At 40.4% G+C, this 25,470-nt stretch overlaps 2 protein-coding genes across 3 annotated transcripts in view; one reads left to right on the top strand and one right to left on the bottom strand.

Moving 5' to 3' along the window:
* The first annotated feature begins 1,786 nt into the window (after window positions 1-1,786).
* On the top strand, window positions 1,787-14,382 carry spag8 (sperm associated antigen 8). 2 transcript variants are annotated; one of them, XM_026174428.2, is made up of 6 exons: window positions 1,787-1,992; window positions 2,989-3,148; window positions 3,370-3,415; window positions 5,352-5,466; window positions 5,721-5,783; window positions 14,249-14,382. In XM_026174428.2, exons 1-6 carry the CDS (start codon window positions 1,924-1,926, stop codon window positions 14,255-14,257), a joined length of 462 nt encoding a protein of 153 aa, XP_026030213.1. In that variant the 5' UTR covers window positions 1,787-1,923; the 3' UTR covers window positions 14,258-14,382. The 2 variants fall into 2 exon arrangements, with proteins under 2 accessions (XP_026030213.1, XP_026030212.1); XM_026174427.2 differs by lacking the exon at window positions 14,249-14,382 and adding an exon at window positions 7,665-8,043.
* Window positions 14,383-16,436: 2,054 nt separating this feature from the next.
* The window catches only part of npr2 (natriuretic peptide receptor 2), a 92,958-nt gene continuing 83,924 nt past the window's right edge, over window positions 16,437-25,470 (bottom strand). Inside the window, exons 20-22 of the mRNA XM_026174420.2 lie at window positions 22,120-22,218; window positions 18,993-19,084; window positions 16,437-16,983 (exon numbers count right to left, since the gene is read on the bottom strand). Coding sequence (XP_026030205.1) covers window positions 16,921-16,983; window positions 18,993-19,084; window positions 22,120-22,218 — 254 coding nt within the window. The 3' untranslated portion in view covers window positions 16,437-16,920. The remainder of the gene's footprint in view (window positions 16,984-18,992; window positions 19,085-22,119; window positions 22,219-25,470) is intronic.

The raw sequence follows: 25,470 nt of genomic DNA, 5'->3' as shown, positions 1-25,470 counted from the left end.
TTTTTGTGCGTGTGTGTGAGAGAGAGGGAGAGAGAGAGAGGAAGGGATGGGTGATGTTCATATGTGCTCATGTGTATGATGTGGCTATTTGCGGTAACACAATAAAAAAGTGGCTCTTGGTCTCTGACTGGTTGGCCACCCGTGGTTTATTTAGTTTTAAATGAAGAGGTTTTTAATTGTCATTTGCTGTGCATCTCTCTTTCTGTCATGTTTGTGTAGGCCAGTTTGTGACACATAGAATATGTATTGTGAAACTGTCAATTGTGGAAGACTTAAAAGGCCTCACGATCAAGCGTTACTATCTTGAAGCAAGCAGGGAGGGACTACCAGTTTCCACAAGAAGCAGATTTTTGTCTGGTCTTTCCATGTGTCTGCTGGGCTTTGTTTATTAAATCTAGAAGTATATTGCTCTGGATGTGTGGATGAACAGGTTGTAAATGTTCCGAAAAATCAGTCGTACAAATGCAGAAATCATTATATTGTCCAAAAATGCACAACATGCCATGTACAGTTTGAGACAACAGCACCTTACTGACAATGAAAGTATGTGCTTTCTAGTGTACTACATGACAGTGTATCTGAACTGAGACACATTGAAGTATTAAGGGCTGCACTTGGAGTCTGTCGGTCTAAAAAAGATATAGTTTCTTTATAAAAATCTGCCTGTATGGATCATATTAATACAACTATACTTTCTCATGTTCACTTGATGATTTATAGTTGCTGTTTCACTGTTCACAGCTGAATCAAGCTCTGCCTTATGTAATGGAAGAATAAGAGAGTTCAATAGAGGGGGAGAAAAAAATTCTGACCTGAAATGTTCCTCCAATGGCAGCACAACCCTTGCTCAGCAGGATGGCTGTACCCGTAGATGTATCAATCAGCGAATGGCTGTAAAGCCGTTTTACCAGGTGATCAGATGACAGGGGTGTCATCTTTGTTCACTTTAATTGCACCCCACGGGACAGCACTTTCTCGCTCAGCTGTCTCCTGGAGACTAGAAGCTCTGCCTCTGTGCTCACCCGAAAGAATGTGAAGAAGAATGTCTTATTCCACTTTCATTCTGAGGAAAGCTTTTTAGCTCCTCTGTAAATGTGGATGATATTTGACAGACTATATATAACTTGAATAATAATAACTTTATTTATACATGGCACCTTTCAAAACAAAGTTACAAAGTGCTTCACAGTACAAGATGGGAAATGGAATGAAATAACATAAAGAATACTGGCAACAAATGGAGATAAGAGCAAGGAATAAAGAAAATTAGAAATGGAAAAACAGGTAAATTAAAAGCAAATATTAAAAAATGAATTAAAAAGGATAATTAGGGGAAGGTGATAAAACAATTATTATGGAGAACATAAATGTAAATCAAAGTGCAGGCACAGAAAAAAGCTGCGTATATGTCTTTAAGATGGATTTAAAAGATGACAGTGAGCCTTCTTAGGAAGCTTGATTCAGAGAGTGGGTCCACTGACTGAAAAAGCTGGATCAGCCTTGGTTCTCAGCTGAAATTGTGGGATAACCTTGGCTGAGGACCTCAGGTTAGGACCTGGAACGTACAGTCCCACAATTTGACAGCCATCTTAAATCTTAGCTGTTTTAAAGCATTGTCTAAATTTTATTTAATTTCAGTTGCTACTGGCTCATAAAATAGAATCACCAGCCAAGTCTGATTAAAAACATGGGTTTGCTAATGTTGGCCCCAAATAAGGTTTTAAAATGCATTCCACCCGGAAGTTTACCTTTTCTTACAACGTGCTACGTTGTGCATTGTTGTTGTTGTCATGGCGACGCTTCCGTCGAACAAACGCTGTTGCTAAGCGATGCTCGTAAACTTTAACTTAGAAAGACGATCCCGAAGCTACCCGCAGCTCCATTCACTTGCGTTCAGTCCAGTTCCATAGTTTTGTTCCCGTTATGACCGAGCAGACAGCCGCTGTGGGACATAAAGTTGGAAAACCGATGTTGCATAACTGGGTCGAAGAGGTGAGTGCTGTGAACCATTTCCGAGGTTTAGCTAATGTTAAAAGTTCACGCGAGACTTCTTAACAACGTTTGCTAATTTAATCTAATAATTAATCTGGAGCTAACACCTGGTGTCTAGGTAACCATATTTGAAAGACAGAGTCCCTGACACAGCAAGTATATGTTATAACACGGATGTCACTCAGGGCCACAGAATTAGGTACACCTTGCTAGCACTGCTAGCACTAAGTTGGATCCGATTCTACCTTCAGAATTGCCTTAATTCTTCGTATGGTCTGCTCCTGCTGTAGCCCATCTGCTTCAAGGTTTGCTATTTTGTGTAGTATTTAGAGATGTCCTTCTGCATACCTTGCTTATGACAAGTGGTTGTTTGAGTTTCTGTTGCCTTCAGCTCAAACCAGTCGGGCCATTCTCTGACCTCTGGCATCAACAAGTCATTTTACCCGTGAGAACTGCTGCTCACTGGATATTTTTTTATTTTTTGGACCATTCTCTGTAAACCCTAGAGACGGTTCTGTGGGAAAATTCGTGTAGATGGGCAGTTCCTGAAATACCCAGATCATCCACGCCATGTTCTTAAATTACCTTTCTCCCCCATTCTGAGGCTTGATTTGAACTTGAGCAGATCATCTTGACCATATCTGCATGTCTAAATGCAGTGAGTTACTACAATGTAATTGGCTAATTCAATAGTTGCATTAAAAAGCCGTTTAAAAAGAACAGGTGTACCTAATGGACTGGCCAGTAATTGTGTATCAATATAGTTGTAATTCCTCACCAGATAATTCAATACATTTGTAAAACCATTTGAAATAAAGCTGAAAGTCTGCACTGCAGTCATGTCTTGATTGTCTGATTTATAATCAGCTGTGATGGTGTACAGTTGGAAAAAGTACAAAAACATTTTTTTACTTATCCAAAATTGTAGATTTTTATGGTTTTCCACCCGACTAAAAAATCCTGTGATTTTTGTTTTTTTTGTTTTTTTTTACTCAGAGAGCCATTGCAGATCTCCATACAGAGGACCCAAAGACACACAAGCACATACATGGCCACAAGGGGATTCTCACAATAGACCTGGAGTCCAAGATGGAGTCTGTGACTACACTGAAAGCAGCTTATGTTGCTCCAAAGACTCCAGTGGGGAGGTTACAGGGTATGTGTCTTTATCTTTCACCAGCCAGAATGGAAAAAAAATGTTGAAACCCATACCATTAAGAGCCATGTAAAGAACAGAGAAGCATTTACAAAGAGCTGAAAGGTTTTATTATTTGATGTGACCTCTTCTTATTTTAATTTAAAAAAGTTTTTTATTCTGGGGGATGGCTTTCTATGCATGCCCTGTTCATCCTGTCTTTTGTATTTTCCTCGGTTCAGGCATCAGAGGCGAGCTGCTTAAAAAACACACTGCCCAGATGATAAGGTAAATGAACTATGAACAAGTCTTTTGATGTTAAACAAATTATTTCTGGAAGTGGTTTGTTTATGGAGACGAGGAGCACTGCCTGACCATGTCTTGAGGGGAAGGTGATGTAATATTTACACGTCGGGGTTTGTTTTACTGTTCAGTCACAGCTGTGATAGCTTTTAAATCAGACTTTATGGTGTTATTTTACACAGGGGCCAGTCACCCTTATGGGGTTTATAAAGTCCATCCCTGCAGAGGTGGTTGTTAACATCCCACACAAGTTAACAACTCATAAAAGCCTGTAAAGCGTAATGTCTTCAATGAAAACTTTTTGACTAGTAGTAGACAGTGTGTCATCATTTGATTTTAAACCATACACTAAATTTCCTGAGTTTTATAAGCAAACACCAATGGTGTGTCCAATAGCTTTGTATGATTTGGCTGATTGGCTGTTATGTAAAGCACAACACTGTGTATAAATAATCCTAGCCAGATGGGAGATTGGCGGAGTATCAAGCTTTGGGTTTCATTTCAGTCCAGTATGACATATTTTATATACTATATGTAATACCACAGAGACACTGAGTGTCGTGAAACGATGCAAATAAATGATGCTTACACCAGGAGCCTTAAACGCCCTGCACACCATCAGCTCACCCACACATGTTTGCATTTATTAGAGCTCTTCGCTGGACTGTGTGGGCATGAGCAGACTGCGCCTGGCTAATAGTGCTTCTTGCACCTGCTAGGGCTAGACGACTTTACTATTTCCAGTGAATGCAACGCTTCAGCTTGCGTGCTACGTTCCGTCAAAAGATTTGAAAGAAAGCAAAAACCATCCTTGTATGGTCAGACATCATTCCAGGATGGCTAATCTTAATAGCAAATGAGGCAGATGGATAATTGCATATAATATTATTTTTTTAAATCACTCCTTTCAGAAGCAGTTGATTTTATTTTCTTTTTATGATACTAACTTTAGCATTATGAATGAATTCTGAATATTTTCTGAGTTGCAGGCCCTACACACAGGAGTTAAAGGCAAATTTTCTTCTTAAGTACATGAAGCAGCCATGTGAAAATTTCAGGAATGGAAAAACAAATTTAAGAAAATGGAGAAAACTTGAAAAGGTGTAAACTGGGTAATTGGATGATCAAAACAAGTTCTGCTTCTTACATACATTTCGTTTCCAAAATACCTTTCTAACGTGCAGCTTATGGCTGTGAAATAGTGTTCTTTGCATGTTCTAAATGATAACTTGGACATGTTACTCAGACTTCTCTCTTTGTTCAGACTGCAAGCTTTGTGTATAAAACATAAAAATATATTGCAGGTCTGCTGGATATCTCTGTACTTGAAATGCAATGATTTTCAGAACTTCTGGGAAACAAGAGAGAGCATAAATCTTCAACCCACCTCAAAATTTTTGTGTGGCTTCTTTCAATATATTCACGTCACTATAGGAAAAAATCATCTGTGTCTGAGGAGTTCAGATGGGAAGCACTGATTGATTTTTGATTTCAGGAAAGACCTAGAATTCATCCAACCATCCATTTTCTGCTGTTTATCTGGGTCTCAGTTGTGTGGGCAGCAGAGATGTCCAGACCTCCCTCTAGCACCTCCACCTTTAGCTAATCTGGGGAAGCCAAGGCATTTCCAAGCCAGCCAAGAGACATAGTCTCTCCTCAGCATGTCCTGGTTCTGCCCAGGGGCTTCACAAACCTCTCTGAGGAGGCGCACGGGAGGCATAAATGCCCAAACCACTTCAGCTGGCTCCTTTCAATGTGCAGCAACTTTCAGTATATTTTATAGTAAATAGGTTGTTTACAAAGTCATTTAATTACATCATGCTACACTTAAAAAAACAAAACAACAACAAAAACTGTATGTGCTGGATCACAGGCAAGTGCTGCTGCTTGGTGCTTAGATTCTGTCTTCTTGTTTTCACAGTGAGAAGATTCATGCTGATCTGAACCCACTGACTCCCAAAACGGAGTACTGCTCCACAACCCAGAAGGATTTCTGTGTGGAGGGATTTGTGCCTCATAAACCTGAAACAACACGTGTATGTAGAGTTACAAACTTTGTGTGTGTTTGTGTCTGTGCTTAATCTCCCCAAACAGCAACAATCTGATTTCAAAACTACAAAATAAATTTCCATACTTTTATTTCCTCCTCTTTGAGTTGTTTGTATTTTGGTTATGTGAAATACACAGTTGCTGTGAGAAGCAGAATACCTAAAATAATAAGTACATCATCAGCCTCTCCTATAAAAGCCTGAAAATCTTTCTGACATTTTACTGGTTTAATTTTTTACAGGTTCATGACTACAAAACTGACCAGGCCATCACATTCTGGAGTGAAAACTGCCAGCGGATACAGGTAAGTCAGACTGCTTTATCTCATAGTGGTTTCTTTTTCTCTCCTTTAAAATATCCATATTTAAGTTCTATTTAAGTGATTTATTTATCGGTTGAAAGTTATATGTGATCAACAGCACAGCAATTTTCCCTGTCTGATGATGAACACTTGTGTTTGCGGTCTGTCCTTAGTGTCTGAGCAGATGTTTTCCTTTCTTAAAGAATACTGTTTAAATGGTAAATGGCCTGCATTTGTATAGCGCTTTACTAGTCCCTAAGGACCCCAAAGCGCTTTACACTACATTCAGTCATTCACCCATTCACACACTGGCAATGGCAAGCTACATTGTAGCCACAGCTGCCCTGGGGCGCACTGACAGAGGCGAGGCTGCTGGACACTGGCGCCACCGGGCCCTCTGACCACCACCAGTAGGCAAACATGGGGTTAGTATCTTGCCCAAGGATATTTGGCATGCAGCCAGGAGGCAGCCTGGGATCGAACCACCGACCTTCTGATTAGTGGCTGACCTGCTCTGCCACCTGAGCTACAGCCACTAATAGCACCATGAAATATGTCAGGGAACACACAACAGCAGCAGGAGAGTCACACTTATCCACCAAGGTCAAGAGGAGGATATTAATCACCTCTCTCTGCTGTGATTAGTCATAGTAGGGGTGGGTGATATAAACGATATACGATAGAAACGATATAAATTTGGCCAACGATAGAGATTTTGACTATACCGCTCTATCGCGATAGTGCATGTTGATGACGTCATCAAGCTGCGCCTGTTTTGGTGGAAAGCATTGCAGCAGCTACAACCATTATCATCTGCAAATTATGCCGGCAGTCATAGCAAAGAGATGAAGCACTGTTGAAATATGGGTAAAGGCAAAAACTGCACTTCCTCCACTTCCGTAACAGTGATTCATTAATGTTGAATTCTCTCGCAGCTGCTCTATCCCCATGTTGTTGCAGTATATTAATAACTAACCTCGTATTGTGGATGAATAATCTCAGTTGTTCTCCTGACTGAAGTTTGGCCCGTGTATAGCATCCTGCTATGCGATTGCATTTGTCCCTGACCACCAGAATCCCTCACGTTAAATTTTATCGAGTGGAAAAAAGTTGGCGTTCATCCTCCAGCTTCACTGTGCTAATGTTATGCTAACATAGCTGTGTCGCTAGCAATCAGGTAGCACAACATTATATACCAGGTAGTCCAACTTCAGTAACCCTGCAAACGCCACTCCTGTTTAGTTTTCTGTCTTCATTTATGTTGGAAGTGATAGCAGAGCTGTACGTTTTAATTAGTTTCAAAAATCTCTCAGTCAGAACATGGTATGTCATGTTTAGGTGGAAACTTGCGAGCTAACTTCCTGTTAACTTCTAACTCCGTTAAATTTAATAAATTCTGTTTTCATGGATGCCTGGATGTTAAACTTAATTGTTACACCTGGTAAAGCAGCATCACTGATGATTTAATTAAAGATGAAAGAATTTAGACCGTTTTTAACTCTCAGTGTTCGTTTGGAACCTGAACAGGACGGAGTTTTGGACCCAGATTACTCCGCGAAGCTCCTCACTACGGCAGCCGTAATGCTCTGACAATCCATCAAGCAGTGTGGCTTAACAAAGTTGTACTAAAACATTTTTTAACAGATTTCTGCACGCCAAAATCAGTTCGAGGTCAGTAAGCACAACCAGAATTCATACATAAGGCACACTCTCGATTTTTGAGAAAATTAAAGGATTTTAAGTGTGCCTTATAGTGTGGAAAATACGTTATACAGAAGAAAAGAATATATCACGATATATATCGTTACCGCACGTGCTTCAAATTATACCGCGATATGGATTTTAGGCCATATCACCAAGTCATAGTGTATTTTTGTGTCACAGGGTGTGACTGCCGCCCGGAGCTCGAAGGGACCCTTCAGGAAGTCGGCTCTGTTCAGCACGCCCATCACCGAGCGGCTGGATGAAATTGATCTCCCACCTGACAATTGAGGCACTACACCAGTTTGCTGTTCTGCCACTTTTTTTAATGATTTTTTTATTAAAATGGTAATCCATTTTAAAGGTTAAGTTTAGTTCTTAGCGATAGTGGCACCGCAAAGGATTTATCTATTCTTTAAGGCTATTCTTTTTTTTGTTATTATTGGCACTCATGTTGGTTAAGTGAACTGCCATCGCCAAAACAGCAGTTAGAGCTGCACAAGACTCACTGTGTGTACTGGACATCATAAATCCTATGCAACAGCTGGGAGACCAGCATATATTCTGTGTACCCGACTGTCAGTGTATTGACAACAAAACTGACTTGGATGAGATGAATCAGCAGTCAGTGTTTGAAAAGATGCTACCTAGATGCTGAGTACCATGACCGCAGCTGTATTTACATCTGCACCATGAGCACGTCACAGGAATGGGAGGAAAGAAGGATGTTTTGAGTGTGGAAGTGGACCCGTGGGATGTCATTATTTTCTTATTACTGAGCAAGTATCTCCGTGCCATCAGTGGAAGAAACTCCAAGCTGCCGGGCATGACAGATTAACTCATTCTCAGTAATATGCATTAATCTGCCAATCAGATTTAATCATTTCAGATTGTCCCTGCCCACTTTTTCCCCAGGTAACAACAACACATTGACTGGAGGGTTTTTGAGATGCTAAAGATGGCCCCTGGCTGCAAGGAGTGAATTACTTCTAATCAGCCAATCGTATTGCGTCACTTAGCATATGAAACGGTTCATAACTGTCTGAGAAGCCAGTGTTTTCAAAGTGTGCACATATATCCAAAGGAAAATTTGTTGTGTACACCTAGCGCTGCGTTGGACCCTTTTTGACTCCAGAACTGCCTTAGAGTAATTCTTCTTCATGAAGATTTTGGTCCACGTTGATGTGATTTGTTGGCTCCCACATCTCAAAGGTGCTCTGATGGATTGAGAGCTGGTGAGAAACCAGAACCTTCTCAAGCAAAGTCTAAGAATATCTGTAATAAGTAAACCTTTCACCCTGTCTCTCTCACACTGTTAGCTGTGGTTCCTCCATGCGGAGGATGAAGCAGGTTTCACTGATTGATGGGTGTGACAGCAACTTTAGTACTTTCTGCACCTGACTGTTGTGTTGCTGTGTGCACCTAGCCGGGAGTTTGTTTACATCCTCTGTTCATCTTTTTCTGTAATATGTCTGTTCCTCCTTTTTGCAACCTGTAATTATTGCATTCAGTTAGTGCTGAGTGGCAAAAAGACACACCTTTCTCTGACACGGGGTAAATATGTCACCCTTAAAGAGGAACAACAGCTTCTTCACACACATGTGCTGCTACAGCATGCTAATTTAAAACAATACATCGCTGGGAGTCACACAATGTATGCTACAGATTCATGTACGTCTTCTGTCAATCAAAGGACAATGTTGGGCTCTGCTGATCCTTTCTGGGCTTTCAGCAGGGATTAGTGGGTGGTAGCTATGGCGACAAGTAATTTTTAGTGTATATCGCTGCAGCTTTTCTCTCCAGACATTTCAATATCTCACCACATCATACAGGAAAACCAATTTGCCTCTGAAAGACAAGGGCTTGCAGCAGATTTGTACTCAACATTTGAAATGAAATGTGATACAGCAACTGTCATTTTGTTTCAGCTGTGCTATTTATACATGCTGAGCTACGCTGCACAATAGAAATCTACAGACAGTGAAGTCATTTTTAGGTCAGAAGGTAATGTTCTGTTCCCACAAGGGTGTAACTGCTATTTTAGCATAACTGAAGTGACTGTATCCTAATGCTGACCAGGTCCTAACCATAGACTATGTATACTATGACAAATATACTAACAAGTATACTAACAAATTTCCCACGTGTGGGACTAATAAAGGTTATCTTATCTTATCATTTTGAGTCAGTGGCCATATTTCGACAAGAAGGCAAAGCGCTTAGTTATCAACCGAATGGCAGCAAGCTTGGTTAGAATCCATAAACTATAAGGGTGCAACTCACAGACACATGTCTCCTAATTAGTGCAGTGATGTCTCATGATATTAATCAGCTAATTTATTTTTATAGAAGGCTTAAACTCAAACCAGTTAGCACGGGTCAGTCCTAGGAGACACAATAGGCTGTAGCTTTAATTAGTCAAAGCGCCAAAGCCATGAAGCCTCAATAAAAATTGAAGGCTGAGTTCCCAAACAAAAATCTAACCTGGAACAATTGTTTTAAAGAAGTAAATTATATAAAGGGACCAAAAAGAGTTTTTCTACTGGCTGCTGGAGGCACAGTCTCCATAGGCTCCCATGGTAAACGTACAGTACTCACAAATAAAAATAGTGTATAATTAACAGGTTTATTATCATTAGCTAAAACTAAACTAAAATAACGATGTTACATCCACTTCAAAGAAAGTATCACTAATGCTAGGGAACAGCAGCTAACAACAGCTAACAGGGGTTAACAGCAGTTAACAGTAGCAAAATCAGCAGCACTACGGACAGTTCAGCTTTCATCGGTCAGATTAGCGTCTCTGAATTACTGACCCGTATCACAGTCCTCACAAAGTTTTATAGCCTCTTCCGGAGTAAGTAAAAGTGCATGCTTTTCACCCATGTTGACAGCTGAGGTAAACAGTAGACTGGCAGCATTCCACAGATGGGGAAAAAACTCAAGGGCCGATCCAGTCCAGACAAACACACCGGCCATAGCCAATACAGTCTAAATTTAATGTTTTTGATCTCTCTTGGCTGACTAAAACATTCAATTCAATTCAAATTTATTTATATATCGCCAAATCACAACAAAAGTCACCTCAAGGCACTTTATATTGTACAGTAGATACAGAGAAAAAAACCCAACAATCATATGACCCCCTATGAGCAAGCACTTTGGCGACAGTGGGAAGGAAAAACTCCCTTTTAACAGGAAGAAACCTCCAGCAGAACCAGGCTCAGGGAGGGGCGGGGCCATCTGCTGCGACCGGTTGGGGTGAGAGAAAGAAGACAGGATAAAGACATGCTGTGGAAGAGAGACAGAGGTTAATAACAGATATGATTCAATGCAGAGAGGTCTATTAACACATACTGAGTGAGAAAGGTGACTGGAAAGGAAAAACTCAATGCATCATGGGAATCCCCCGGCAGCCTACGTCTATTGCAGCATAACTAAGGGAGGATTCAGGGTCACCTGGTCCAGCCCTAACTATATGCTTTAGCAAAAAAGAAAGTTTTAAGTCTAATCTTAATAGTGTCTGTCTCCCGAATCCAAACTGGAAGCTGGTTCCACAGAAGAGGGGCCTGAAAACTGAAGGCTCTCCCTCCCATTCTACTTTTAAATACTCTAGGAACAACAAGTAGGCCTGCAGAGCGAGAGCGAAGTGCTCTAATAGGGTGATATGGTACTACAAGGTCATTAAGATAAGATGGGGCCTGATTATTTAAGACCTTGTATGTGAGGAGCAGGATTTTGAATTCAATTCTGGATTTAACAGGAAGCCAATGAAGGGAAGCCAAAACAGGAGAAATATGCTCTCTCTTTCTAGTCCCTGTCAGTACAAGAGTACTGCAGCATTTTGGATTAGCTGAAGGCTTTTTAGCGAGTTTTTTGGACATCCTGATAACAATGAATTACAGTAATCTGGCCTGGAAGTAATAAATGCATGAACTAGTTTTTCAGCGTCACTCTGAGACAGGATATTTCTAATTTTAGAGATGTTGCGCAAATGGAAGAACGCAGTCTTACATATTTGTTTAATATGTGCGTTGAAGGACATATCCTGGTCAAAAATGACTCCAAGGTTCCTCACAGCATTACTGGAGGCTGAAGTAATGCCATCCAGAGTAAGAATCTGGTTAGATACCATATTTCTAAGATTTTCAGGGCCGAGTACAATAACCTCAGTTTTATCTGAATTAAGAAGCAGAAAGTTAGCGGCCATCCAGGTCTTTATGTCTTTAAGACATTCCTGCAGTTTAACTAATTGGTGTGTGTTACCTGGCTTCATGGATAGATAAAGCTGGGTGTCATCTGCATAGCAGTGAAAAATGTATGCTATGTCTTCTAATGATGCTGCCTAGGGGAAGCATGTATAATGTAAACAGAACTGGTCCTAGCACTGAACCCTGTGAAACTCCATAACTGACCTTAGTGTGTGAAGAGGACTCTCCATTTACATGCACAAATTGGAGTCTATTAGATAGATATGATACAAACCACTGCAGTGCAGTACCTGTAATACCTACAGCATGTTCTAATCGCTCTAATAGGATATTATGGTCAATGGTATCGAACGCTGCACTAAGGTCTAGCAAGACAAGCACAGAGATGAGTCCACTGTCAGAGGCCATAAGAAGATCATTTGTAACCTTCACTAAAGCTGTTTCTGTGCTGTGATGAGCTCTGAAACCTGACTGAAGCTCTTCAAATAAGCCATTCCTCTGCAGATGATCTGTTTGATATGAAAGGAAGGTTGTTTGTCTTATAGCAGATGCCATAGCTAGGATTATACACTTGAATTGTGACAAATAAGAAAACAGAACTCGGTTGACTGCAGCTGGCAAACTACTGAAATCTAGTGGTGAAAACTTTTAGTAACTTTATAAATGACCAACATGTTTACAGCCTGGAACAAACAGAAAATTATATAAATAGTTCATGCTGGCGTCCACTCTGGCGTCCACTTGGCTTCATCTCCAGAATTTTCTAGTCACTGAACTGGGTGCCTCAGCTGTGTTTGTGTTGTTGGTGCTGTGATATCTCTGAGGGGTGGATCAGCCAATAAGTCTGGGCTTCAGTTTGGGTCATAGACAGTATAAAACATGGATGTAGCTTCGAGGTCAGAAACTGAGATCAACGTGAAAGGCCATCAGATGGCAATAGTTGTGGTTGCACAAACACTTGAACCCATAAAGGTTACATGGAAAATGATTTTCTGATTGGCAATAACAGAGCAGCAAAAGGAGCTTTATTGTATGGGTGGGGATTTGACTCACTTTTGGATAAAGTCCCAAGTGGCCATCAGAGGAACTGCAGTTTTTTGCTTTTCAGCCTCGAGTTTTTCCCTTGGTAGTCGCTAGAATTTATTTTTTTGCTCTTTATTTTAATCTGCAGAATTTTGGCTTTTTGGCTTTTACTGTTTCTCTGAAACTATCTGCAAAATCCTCAAAAGCTTTAAACCACTGAGATCAAAGAAATTCTGTGTTCAACACAAAAAAACACGTTGTCATTCTTACAGAATGTCACGGAGGAGCAGGGAGGACTCGGCGCAGACTGAAATCTCAGAAAAACAGGTTTATTTACACACTCCAGGTGCACTATATACAGGTGAAGGAGAAGGGGGCCAGGGTTCCCAGGGGTGCAGAGCGGGGTCGGGAAAAGCGTCCAGAGTCTCCAAACCAAACACGAGAAATCTGCATACAGAGAACAAGGGTTAGCACGGAGCTTTCATGGACAGCGCTCAAAACTGGCTGAGGCTAAAGTAGCACTGATGAGCATTATTCAATAGTCCAGCGGCGAGGTGCTCTCAGTCACTGCCTTAAGTAGCGGGAGCAAACAAGGTGAGGAGCCACAGGTGATTGCCTACAGGTGGTGGAGGCCGGGAGCTCACATTGAGCTCCGCCCAGGCAGCGAGCAGAGAGAGAGGAGAGAGAGAAAAGACAAAACATAACATGTAGCCACACAGGGCCAGCCGAGCAGGCACGGGGACCATGACACAGAGATTGCGGCCAGAAATAGCAAGAGTCCCTACGAAGCTAAAATGCTGATATTGCTCCTATTTATAGTTATATCGTTTTTTAATATGCATATATCTTGCATCTGGAATTCACCAAAGCTGTTTTCCAGAGACACAAAGTTACTCTGTGTAAACTCGGAGCAGTTCGTGTAACAAAAGGTCTGATCTATATGTGGCAAAAGCAGAACGTAAAAGATGATTGGATGACAGCCAGGTCAGCTGAGGGAAGCTCGGCGTGGGGTTCATTGGAGACCCTCAATTCCCTCTGTGTGGCTCTAACTGGTGTCAGGATGCGGCATGTCGCCGCAAGAAAGTGGGCGGTAATTACAGCCGTGCATGAGGGGAATATGCTATCCTGCAGAGATGACAATGCACGAGCGCTCGTGCGCACACACACACCCGTGCACCTGCTCAAAAACTGATGGGCCTCTAATGAGCGGTGATGTCATTACAACCAAAACACAGCTGTCTGCTGCCGACTCGTGTTTCCTCCTCGCTGTCTGTCCACAGGCTGCAGATACACAATGCTCTGCTTTACTGAAGCACACTCAGTATTTTAGGGAAATGTAAAGTGATAGACTGGATGTAAAAAATGGATGCACCCATTACACCCATTACTTAGTGAAACTCAGCAATACTGCTCATTCATAGGGTAACAACCTGTCAATCATAAGGTAGTCCCGTCCTAAAGCATGCACTAATTGGGACCACAGTTCACAAAATTAATATCAGATGTGTCTTCTGTCATCACCATTTCTTCCAGGCCATCTAGGGGAACAACAAAGCATTCCCAGGCTAGCCAAGAGATGTAACCCCACCTGTCCTGGGGTATCCCAGGGTCACCTCCTCCTGGTGGCACATGCCCAGAACATCTCACCCAGGAAGAATCCTAATCAGATGCTTGAACCACCTCAGCTGGTTTATTTGAATCTGGAGGAGTAGTGGCTCTTCTGAGTCCGTTACAAAAGGACTGGACTCCTCACCCTACCTCTAAACGAGAGCTCATGACCATAGGTCAAGGTGGGACGTAGAATAGAGGAGGAAAAGAGAACCACAGAGAAGATTCGTGGATGTAGTGAAGGACCTGCGTGGTGTGACCAAGTAGCATGCTACAGTAGAGACAGGGTGAGGTGGAGGCAGACGATCTGCTGTGCTGACCCCTCAAGGAAAAACATGAAGTACTGCTCACCTCGGCAGGGTGGATGTATAAACATTTTCTTTGCAAAAGGGTCTGGGTATCACTGAAGGGCCGTAGACAGAGAGTCAGAGTTGGCCATCACACATCCTCAGCCCTGAGTCTCAGCACTGGCTCACCCCAGGGCTGTGTGCTCAGTCCACTGCTCTACTCTCTCTACACACACGACTGCACTCCTCGCCACCACAGCAACATCTTTGTGAAATTTGCAGATGACACCACAGTGGTGGGGCTCATTTCCAAGGGAGACGAGTCTACGTACAGAGACGAGGTGGAGCAGCTGACGTCATGGTGTAAGGCCAATAACCTCCTCCTCAACACTTCAAAAACCAAAGAACTCATAATAGACTTCAGAAGGAAAAAGGCAGAGATCCAACCACTATTCATAAATGGGGACTGTGTAGAAAGGGTGGCAAGCTTCCGCTTCCTGGGAGTCAATATAGAGGAGAACCTTTCCTGGAGTGTGAACACCTCCGAGCTGCTGAAAAAGGCCCAACAGAGACTGTACTTCCTGAGAATTCTCAGGAGGAATAACATCACACAGAGACTGCTGGTGTCCTTCTACAGAGCCACCATTGAGAGTGTTCTAACTTACTGCATATGCATCTGGTACACTAGCTGCACAGGGGCTCAGAGGAAAGCACTCCAAGGGATCATTAACACCGCCCAAAAGATCACTGGCTGCCCTCTCCCCACACTGGAAGTTCTACACAACGCCCACTGTTTTAAAAAGGCCCAAAACATCATAAAAGACACCTCACATCCTGGCCACTCCCTGTTCGAACTGTTGCCCTCAGGCAGACGGTACAGGGCAATCAGAGCAAGGACTAATAGACTCAAACACAGCTGTTATCCAACTGCAATAACACATCTGAATACTACAAAAAAATGTCCATCACGCCACTCTTGTGTTAATCTATGCACGGTCTGAAGCATGTGTGTGGGAATGTATGTGAATGTTTTACTGTTATATCTTATTAGTATTTTAAGTATTCTATCTATTTTATTTATTGAATTTTATTGTTTTATTTATATTTTGATATTGCTAGGGATGATGCAATGATCGGGGACCATTCTTAATTTCGTTGTTCTCATGACAATGACAATAAAGTTTCTGATTCTGATATGAATAAATGAAATATGAAAAAATGTTCTTGGTCTCAGAAACAAAACTGAAATGCTGGCCTGAGACATCTGCGCACGGTCAATTACTCCGTTAGTTCCTCTGAAACTGAAACAGGAAGTCAGCTGTTTGTTTGTTACTAAACCAAATCAATAAAGTCATGTGACCGATTTCTATTTTGTTTCCAAATGAAAAATTTGGAAACGAAAAAAGAAAACTCACTAGTTTGGTTGGTCTTGGGTAGACAGGAAGTAGAAGTTAAGAGAAATAAATATGAAAATAAAAGCAGATAACAGAATAACCTGCTTTGGTTCAACCTACCTCGTTAACCAATTAATCTTCCAAGGTTAACAGCAAAGGTTAGAGTGCCTCTCCAGTAAATTGGTTGCTGCACTTAATTTTTTTTAAAAGATGCAATGGTTTAGAGGGACACTCGATATTTGAGGGGACCGTGGAAGGTCATTTATGAATTGCTTCTGAGTTGAAAGTGGGTGTTTGTCAGGAAGATTTGTAATGCTGGAAATAAAGGGCTCTTTTCTCACATTACACCCTTTGTGAAAGCAAATATCAATAACACCACAAAAGAAATCCAATAATGTAAAAATAGTCCCTGGTCCATAAATGAAAAAGAAGTGTGTTTTACTGAGTTTATTGAACAAAATATTTTACAGTATCTTGGATATACATATATACATATTATCTTGCAGTGTAACACGGCTGAACCTCCTGCAGTGACATCGATTGCAGCACCGTGCCTGCACACTTCAATGGAAATAGGAATACATCATTGACTTTCAAACACATTATACAAATTTTAATATAGAAAGCACAAAAAATAAGAATTTATCAGTGAAAAGTACCCACTCTCAGGACAGAAATTCTTCATACAAAAACAACTTTACAGTTTTAATCTCTCTTTTTTTGCAGTTTCAGTATGCAGGTAATAAATATACCTGGAATTCCCTCTTTGTTGTTGTTGTAGGGTGTCGTTCACCTTTCCTCTGCAGGGAAATCACCATTAAAGACTTATTCTAGAACAAATAAAAGAAGTGGCTCGGCCACTGGAGCTTCTGCTGGCGTCTCCACCACTGCTGCTCTCACATTATCAGCAGGCCTCTCAGATAACATACACATCAGTCTTCTCCCCAAGAAGCCAGTACGTTCTCATTTTGCCTTTGCCCTGGAAAAACACAGAAATCAATAAGTTCATCAATGGAGATGAAGAGTGGAGGGGTTGGTATCCTCTGCTGACCTTTGCTTAAAGGTGACACTATAAAGCTTTTAAGTCTCCCTTTGCTCACATATGACACTTTATATAATATATTCTGACTATAGATAAATGTGAAAGGATATTTACTCCTAAATGATTTACCTCTCAAAATTATTAAACCACTTTTGATTGCTGCTTTTACCTTCAAGTGTTCAAGTTGGACTTAATACGAGGTAACCAGTTCATCTACATTTGTCAGGATCCTGGGTCTCCTGACCCAGCGTTTTTAGTTCTTTGTGATTCTTGTATCTTGTACTCTTGTAATTTATTCTATGGTTTCTAGTTTTGATCCCTTACTCTTCATATTTCTCTGTGTCCCCTCTGTTCTGTGTACGTCTGTGTCTTTGCATGTTTGAGTTTCTTGTTTTCTGTCACTCTGTATTGTGAATTATGTTCTCATGGTTGGTCTTTTGTTACTCCCTCGAGTCTAGTTTCTTGTGTTCCAAGCTTAGTATTTCCGTCTGCGTATTTTGGTTCTTAGAGTCCTCAGCTTTATGGTTTATGTCTGTGTTTCTTAGTTGCTGTCTCCACCGTGTCAAGTTCGCGTGTCTGTGTTATACTTCCTGTTTTACTTTGAAGGTCTGGGTCTTATGTGAATGTGTCCTGCTTTGCTTCCTTGTCTCGTCAGTCCTGATTTCTCCCAGCTGTGCCCTCCTTCTGTGTCTCATTCCCCTTGTTACTTCCCAGTGTATTTAAACCCTGTGTTTCTCTGAGTCAGTGTCGTGTCGTCCCTCATGCTGTGTGGATCTCCCTGTGAGTTTAGTTTGTCATTTTCCAGTTTAGTTTAGTATGACTTTCCCCTGCCAGCAATAAAGCTGAGTTCGTTGTGTCTAAACCTCGTGCCTGAGTGCCTGCATTTTGGGTCCAACTCCTGCCTGCCGCACAGCGATTCATGACAACATTTTATTAGGTACATGTAGCTAGTAATGGGTTGGAACAACTTTTGCCCTCAGAGCTGCTTTAATTCTTCATGTCATAGATTCAACAACGACCTGGAAACATTCCTCAGAGATTTTGATCCATTCTCCATCAACTGCTGCAACCATCAAGCAGTTGTTGCAGTTTTTGCCAGTGTTGCATCCAGGATGCAAAACCTGTTCTAACTTATCCCAAAGGCAGAAGAGATCTGTTGACTGTGGAGGCCATTTGAGTACAGTGAGCTCATTGTGATGTTCAAAAAAACAGTTTGAACATCACAATGATGAGCTTTGGCATGGCACGTTACCCTGACAGAAGCAGCCATCATAAGATGGGTACTCTCTGTTCATAAATATAAGGACATGGTCAGCAACATTACTCAGGCAGGCTGCGGTGTTTAAAAAAGGCTCAGTTGGTACTAAGGGGCCCAAGTGTGCCAAGAAAGTATCCCAAACACCATTACACTACCATCAGCAGCCGGAACTGTTGATAAAAGACAGGATGGAGCCATGCTTTTATGTCATGTCTGCCAAATTCTGACCCAACCATCTAAATGTGGCAGCAAAATCGAGACTCATCAGACCAGGCAATATTTTCGAATCTACATTTTCTGTGAATGCCAGCCTCAGTTTCCTTAGCATATAGGAGTGGCATCTGGTGTGGTGCTGTGTTTCATTTAGTTACCTAAGAACTTGTCTCATTTAAAGATATTGATCTCTCCTCCTTGGGATGTTAAAATCAATCCCAGCATCCTCATTAATAGTTACAGCCTTGAGTTTACAGGCTGACATATTAATCAGTTAATTAAACCAATAATCCTCAGGCTGATGTATAATGAAAATCATTTGTTGTAAATAAAGAGCAATGCATGATACGTCACTGATAAACCAGTGACGTATCATGCATTGCTCTTTTTTTTTTTTTATTAACATTCACAATACATATGAACTCACTTTTAAGGCAAAGGTTTCATTTGGTTTCATTCAGATGACGGTTCCTACCTTCATTTCTACGTCTCCTCGTAATTGGAGATCAAAGTAACCAAACTCATCGAGCACTTCTTTGGTGGCCGAGGACACGTGGATCTTTAAGGCTAGAAGAGACATCAAACACAGCGTGAATGACAAATAACAGCTCACATATCTGCTTTCATCTCCAACCTCAAGATAACAGCTCACAGGAAAACTGTGGAGATGAGCCAATGCATCAAAATGCTAACGGTGATGAAAATCTGTATTGTTTTGTTCTAATAATGCACACAGTGCAGGGACGTGAGACGCAATTCTTGCCCATGAAGCTGCATGCTGCACTGTTAATCGCTGGCTAAGGGCCCTTAGCTGTAAGTGCCATCAATTATTTAGCAGAGGAGGCACAAAACAGGAAGGACCTCAGCAGTTAATCGATACATCTGAAGATTCACTCGCAAAATATCCAGTTATAGATTCATAACACGGTACTGCTGTCACTGCCAGTTAAGAAAAGAAATGTCAGCACAAACAGCATCAGATGCAGCAGGTCACCGCGGCTTATAATTAGCTCACAAATCAGATTTTTCCTCAGGAGTGCTTCCATCAAAACTCATTAAGAAATGAGTCAGAGACAGAGATGAACAGGTCCTGCGTGCGGTGATAAAGGGTCTATTATTTACTGCTGTTAATTCTGGAAGTCTGGTTCTTGTTTGTTCAATGGGACACGTCCAAAATGTCAACCTCAGTGTTGTTTCCTGATTTGCCAGCCTACAGCTACAGCTAAAGCATACATCTTTAATTAATAAAAAAAATCAGTGCACAATCTAATTTTGGATTTTCTCTAAAGTAATTAAAGATGTTGTACAATCATTCTACCCTGGAAAAAGAACAGTTCAAAGAAATCATTACAAGCCCAAAATCATTATGAAATTCATGCGCATGATGGTTATAAGTAAATGTTTGATTATAACTGTGTCTCACATAAGGTAGTGATATGACCCTTTACAGTTTACCCAAAAGGCATGTTTTCAAGTTTGGGGTTAGTCCTGTATCTCAGGAAAAAAAAAATCAGCTTATTCTAAAGGGGTGAGGTGGGAAGCGCTGACTACTTTTTCATTACTTATAATTTAAACATCAACGGGCCCAGGATAGATCCTTGTGGGATCCCTGTGGATTTTGCAATTTGACAAATTGAGATTTGTTTAGAAATATACGGTTATATCAGTTTAAGCATTAAAAAACATAAGCTAGATGTGGAAAAAAATAAAGTGAATATAAAGACGCCAAATTTCAACCCACTACAAGGAAGGTCTGTAACTTGGAAAACATTAAAGCTATTTTACTTTTAAAAAATCAGCCTATTCTGAAGTTGTATGCTTAACCTCATAAGACCCGAACTCTTTCATGGCATGCATTTTTTATTTTTCTTTGCTATTTGGGCTGATTGGGACCTAAAGAATGTAAAAACAAAGAATTACCAGATTTTTTTTTTTTTTACCTAATTTTTGTTTGTGAGAAAAATGAGATCCACATATGAGGACATTTATTTAAAATTTTGATAGAACAGTGGCAGTATAATCCTCGTAAGTGCATATCAGGCCCTTGTAGAGAAAACTTAAGTATTTTGGTCTAGACGTCCCAAAATGTGATGTCCACATATGTGGACGCCAGGTCCTAGGAGGTTAAAAAAGTTCTCATTTCAGTTTCCCATTAAAAAAGCTTTTCAAATATTCAACTAAACCAAATGCAGTACCAAGTTTGGGATTTTCTATATGTACAGATGGGTGGCAAATTAAAGGGAAAGCCAACAGTAAGATTCAAAGACAAAAACAACTGGATCACAATAATTCATCCTTAAGAGACTAATGTCGCATTCAGACCAAACACAAAGCAAAGTTTTCATGCAGCTCAGTTCATTTAAAGAATTTATGCTATTTTCCCCTGTCTGATGTCAACAGAAGCAAACCTGTGTTTGTGTAAATATTTCAATTTTAAATTTGCCTCATGCTACAGTGCGGATTCGCCCGACACAACTTTATCTGCCTTGTTAAGACTGGTGTGATTTCCAAATGCCAAGAAGCACATCAAGCTAGATGTTGGCCAGTCTGTTCGTGCATTTATTTTGTGTTTCTTATTCTGTTCTTTTTCTTCTATCTAATAGTAGCTTATTTTTTTCCTGCTATCATAATGTAGCATGTTTGCACTGGTCGTCTTGGTTTTCAGTTACTTCTAGTCTTCTTTTTGCTCATCTTTTGTCTTTCTCCTGTCTCTGTGGCCATGTTTGGTAATAGTAACAGACAAAACTTTTGTCTTTTTGTTATTTCCTATTTTAATTGGAAGAAAAGCTTTCTTTTATTTCCTGTTGCTGTTTCCCTCCTCTGTGAATGTCCGCCCCACCTTCATTGTTTTTACCTGTGGCTAATCTTGTGTTTTATGTGTTTATGGCATCTTTTTTAAATTCAAGGGTACTTTTAATAATATGGCTTGATGCTTTATTCACAGACCAACAAACAGGTAAAGAAAGTTTGCTCATCTACGATGAGTTGTCATTATGGTTAATTTATTCCAGCTGTCTGCCAAACCTCTACATTAAAGTTAAAAGGAAATGCATCTGTGTCTTCCTCCTCTCTTCTCTGTCCTCGTGATCCATTTAAGACATCCTTCATCCTGGAGTACTGAGATTAACTTACACAGTCACAGGGAGAAGGACGGAGGAGATAAGGAGGCACAGATTAGAGAAATGGGAAAGAAGCCTTTAGTCCTGTCTCCGGTTTTCTTTTTGTCAGAGAGTCGCCTTTTCTCCCTGTTAGCCTCCTGTTTCTAGTTTCTGTCTTCTATGCTTTCATGTTTCCCAGTTTTTGTTTTCTCCTTTTGTTGCTTACCGTTGGACTTTGTGTTATCGGCTTTGTTTCTGTTTGAGTTTTTCTTTATGGACCTTATCACCAGCAGTGCAAAAAGTGTTTAAAAGAAGTGAAAAGTTAATTAAATACAGAGCAGCTGCAATACAAGAATAAGAATAAGCTACGAGTCCTTTTTAACTTCAACACTGCAAAGATTTGTACGAAGCGTGTTACTCCTTCTGTTGAAAACACAGATTTACGTAGTAACGCCAGCTTTACATCCAACAGACAGCAGAGAGGAAAAACCCAGTGACACTCACCCTCTCCATTCGACTCCATCCGGGATGCCGTGTTGACAGTATCTCCAAACAAACAGTATCTGGGCATTTTCAGCCCCACCACGCCGGCACACACTGGGCCTGTAAAACAAACACTAAATATAGTCAGATTTTACCAAGGAAAAACAATCATCATACCTGAGGAGCTGGGAAGCTCTGTCATTACCACACCTCAGGGGAAATGTTAAATATGAAGACAGAGGTGTGAGTGAAAGGAAACTGCTCTAAATTACAGTGACGACACTGAGTGCCAGCCTATGCATGTTGGATCGTTTCAGCTGCTGAACTAGAACATAAACAGTGCCTCTATGAGCTGACACAGTCTAAATACTGTGCAAGAAGCTTCTTATAAGTTACGTCAAATTAAAAAAACAAAAACAAGGGGGGCTCTTGTGCTCATTTCCAGCTCCTAATTTCTACTCTTGGACTGGAGGGTTTTTTTTAGACATTTTAGACATTCATCTTCTGTCTGAAGTAAGACATTTTAGCTCCTCTCCTTTTAAGCCAACTTTCTTCATCAGCCACTTCGGAGCACAGAGTTCCTGAGATGACCATATTAGCAGTGTCCTTTTTCATTGACATCATATGGAGCTAAGAGTAGAAAAAATACTCTAAACAAAGCATTTAGAGCTGTTCAGCTCACAGAATCTATTTGTACATATTTCATTGTCATGTTTAAGATGAGCCTCCACCACTCTGGCAATGCATATATGACAGAAAATGAGTAAAAGAATAACATCCCCCCCTTTAAACTCCATCTGTTTGGGTATTCGAAGAATGGAATTTACAAAGGCTCTGGATACTGTTAGCTAATCTCATGCCCTGGATAACACATGTTTCTTTTATAGTCCAAAAACTATTAATTTATTTTTTATGTTTTTGCCAGGATACACATGAAGAATCACTCAACAGTTATTAAAAAGCATTTAAGTGGGGGCGTTCAGAAATCAGAACCCGGAGACTTAAAGAGACACATGAGGCTGACTAATTTTATTGCATGAAAAGCAGTTAGAATAATTCAGCCTTTCTACAAGCGCCTCGCTCATCTAGTTTTAGAGGAGTGAGTGTGTGGAGACAGAGAAATGTGCCTTGCTTAGTTCCCAATAATGTCTGAACAAGCTGTCACAATTGCAGGATTCAGGTAGCCTGATTCAGCTTTTTGAATCTTTGATTTGTTCAAAAAGGTCACGGTCGTTCTTTTTACCAGGGAGCTTCCCATCTGGGGCCAATTAACTTTCGATAGACTCAAAGAGCATTTAATAATGAGATTGTGATCTTCTGCCACGGTGGGGAAAGTAGCCACATCAATGGAATAACAGCAACAGAAAAAAGTCTCAAAAAAGCGGGTGAGCATGGAAGAGACCAATGCAACTGTACCTACCGCTTTTTGTTATTCTGTTGTCCCATATGTGATCTGATCAGGTATTGTTGACTTATTTAACCCTTCAAGGCAATTTTTTTAGGGTTTCCGATAATCACTCTGATCATCGATGACCTCCAAAGTGATCGTTAACTATTTGCTGGTCTTCCTATCCATGGATTTAATCTTATTATAATCGTACTATTATTTATTATTAGCGTAGCATTAAATTTAATCTGCCAGTCTGTAGTTTCATGTTGGTGTCTACTGACTGTGATTGCCCGTTCAGTACCATTTTTTCCTCCTACGTCTTTCTTCTGCTACCAGTCGAATTGACTGGGAGAGAATGGATCATCTCGACCACCAGCTGGTGTTTTGTAATGGTGACGAGCAGTGCAGACACACCAGCACAAGTACAAAATGCTGGCACTGGTGGTGGTCACTTGCATGGCCTATATCACCGAAGTCATTTTATATCATAGGTCACATACAACCCACTTTGATCTTAAGTGGGCTGGACTAAAGAGACTCCCCTTTCTGTCAGCCTAAGGAAGTTTAACTACGTATTAGCTACCTATTATAAAAAAAACAAAAGTTTCTATATTAGATAGTGGAAAAACAGGAACTTTTCTGTCATCAATTTTGTTATTTATTACATAATTACCTTCCTGTAGTATAAATAGCAATGTCTAACCAACTCTTTATCAGTAGGAAGAATTTATGAAAATACAGTTAAAAGTCCAAAGTTATTGCCTTCTTTCAAATTTTTCCACTGTCATCCAGAATGGAGTGCTTGCAGGGCCAGTACTGACCCCCAGGCCTTTTGTTTGGCACACCTAATAATGTTTCAGGGTTAGGTAAATTACAGAATTTTCCCTGGGAGGGCTTTGGGGTATACCCTTAAATCACATGTGTCAAACATAAGGCCCGGGGCCAGAATCAGGCCGGCAAAAACTCCAATCTGGCCCACTGGAGATCTTTGGAAAATGTGAAGGAGAACATGCATTTTGGACTTTTAACTATATTTTCATAAATTTTACAGCTTGTCCTATTGATGAAGGCCTCAACCATAGGTGTCCATACTACACCAAAGTAATATCAAAGTAATTACCAAAGTAATAGACAAACAAATAAACAGTTTTCATTTAAACTAAATAAATACAAATAATAAGAGAGGAAAACAATGTTCCAACATGAGAAGTTCTGTTTTGTATTCATTGTAAACACTCTGTGTTTTCCCCTCTTCTTTTTTTCTCTGTAAACTATATCCACAAATACTCAATAAAAATATTTTGAATGAATACATAAAATAAAATTTTTTGTTAATTAAAAAAACTTTCTGCTTTATAATTAAAGGACAGTATGGGCAATGAGAACCTTTAATTTAACACATTTATTTCTTTCAGTTTAAGCCCAAAGAGTTGTGCTGTAACATTTCTTCCATTAAGCAGAGCAGCGTTTCCTGATCATATAGTAAAACTGAGACGTGCTGTTGATATTGCACTTCTTTATATTGAGATATCGCAGGGATTAAATGTGCAGCTACTGGATTTTCACGGATGGCCCTGATGTAAAATGAATTTGACTTCCCACTCTTAAATTGCAGGAAAAACATATAAGAAACAGTAATGCTGGCACAAATAACAAATAATAATAATTGATACCTCTGTGACCTCCCTGCTGCTGATAGTATTGGATATTAGAATAGAATAGAATAATCCTTTAATTGTCCCACAAGGGGAAATTTGGTTGTAACAGCAGCCAGAAAGACACATATACACATATTGACTGGATACTGACTATACAGAAGCTCTCCCAACTTTAATATCGAGGATAAGGCTTCCTGTTCCATCTAGCTAACAGTCCCTGTTTAGAAAAGCACATCTAATTAAAGCAAAACTATTGCGATGACTGTTGATGGCATTTCATTACAGATGTAGTCACTCATTTGCTCTTCATATGTTTATGTTTAC

Source organism: Astatotilapia calliptera, chromosome 7, assembly GCF_964374335.1.
Source record: "Astatotilapia calliptera chromosome 7, fAstCal68.1, whole genome shotgun sequence".
Taxonomy (NCBI): domain Eukaryota; kingdom Metazoa; phylum Chordata; class Actinopteri; order Cichliformes; family Cichlidae; genus Astatotilapia; species Astatotilapia calliptera.
Note: the sequence above shows the minus strand (reverse complement) of the source record. Positions and strands in the feature narration are given on the sequence as shown.

Excerpts from the sequence above, each read along its gene's own strand:
- spag8 (XM_026174427.2), top strand. The coding sequence starts at position 1,924 with ATGACCGAGCAGACAGCCGCTGTGGGACATAAAGTTGGAAAACCGATG. Across the intron at positions 3,149-3,369 it reads TCCAGTGGGGAGGTTACAGG|GCATCAGAGGCGAGCTGCTT; the intron begins GTATGTGTCTTT and ends TCCTCGGTTCAG. Across the intron at positions 3,416-5,351 it reads CACACTGCCCAGATGATAAG|TGAGAAGATTCATGCTGATC; the intron begins GTAAATGAACTA and ends TTGTTTTCACAG.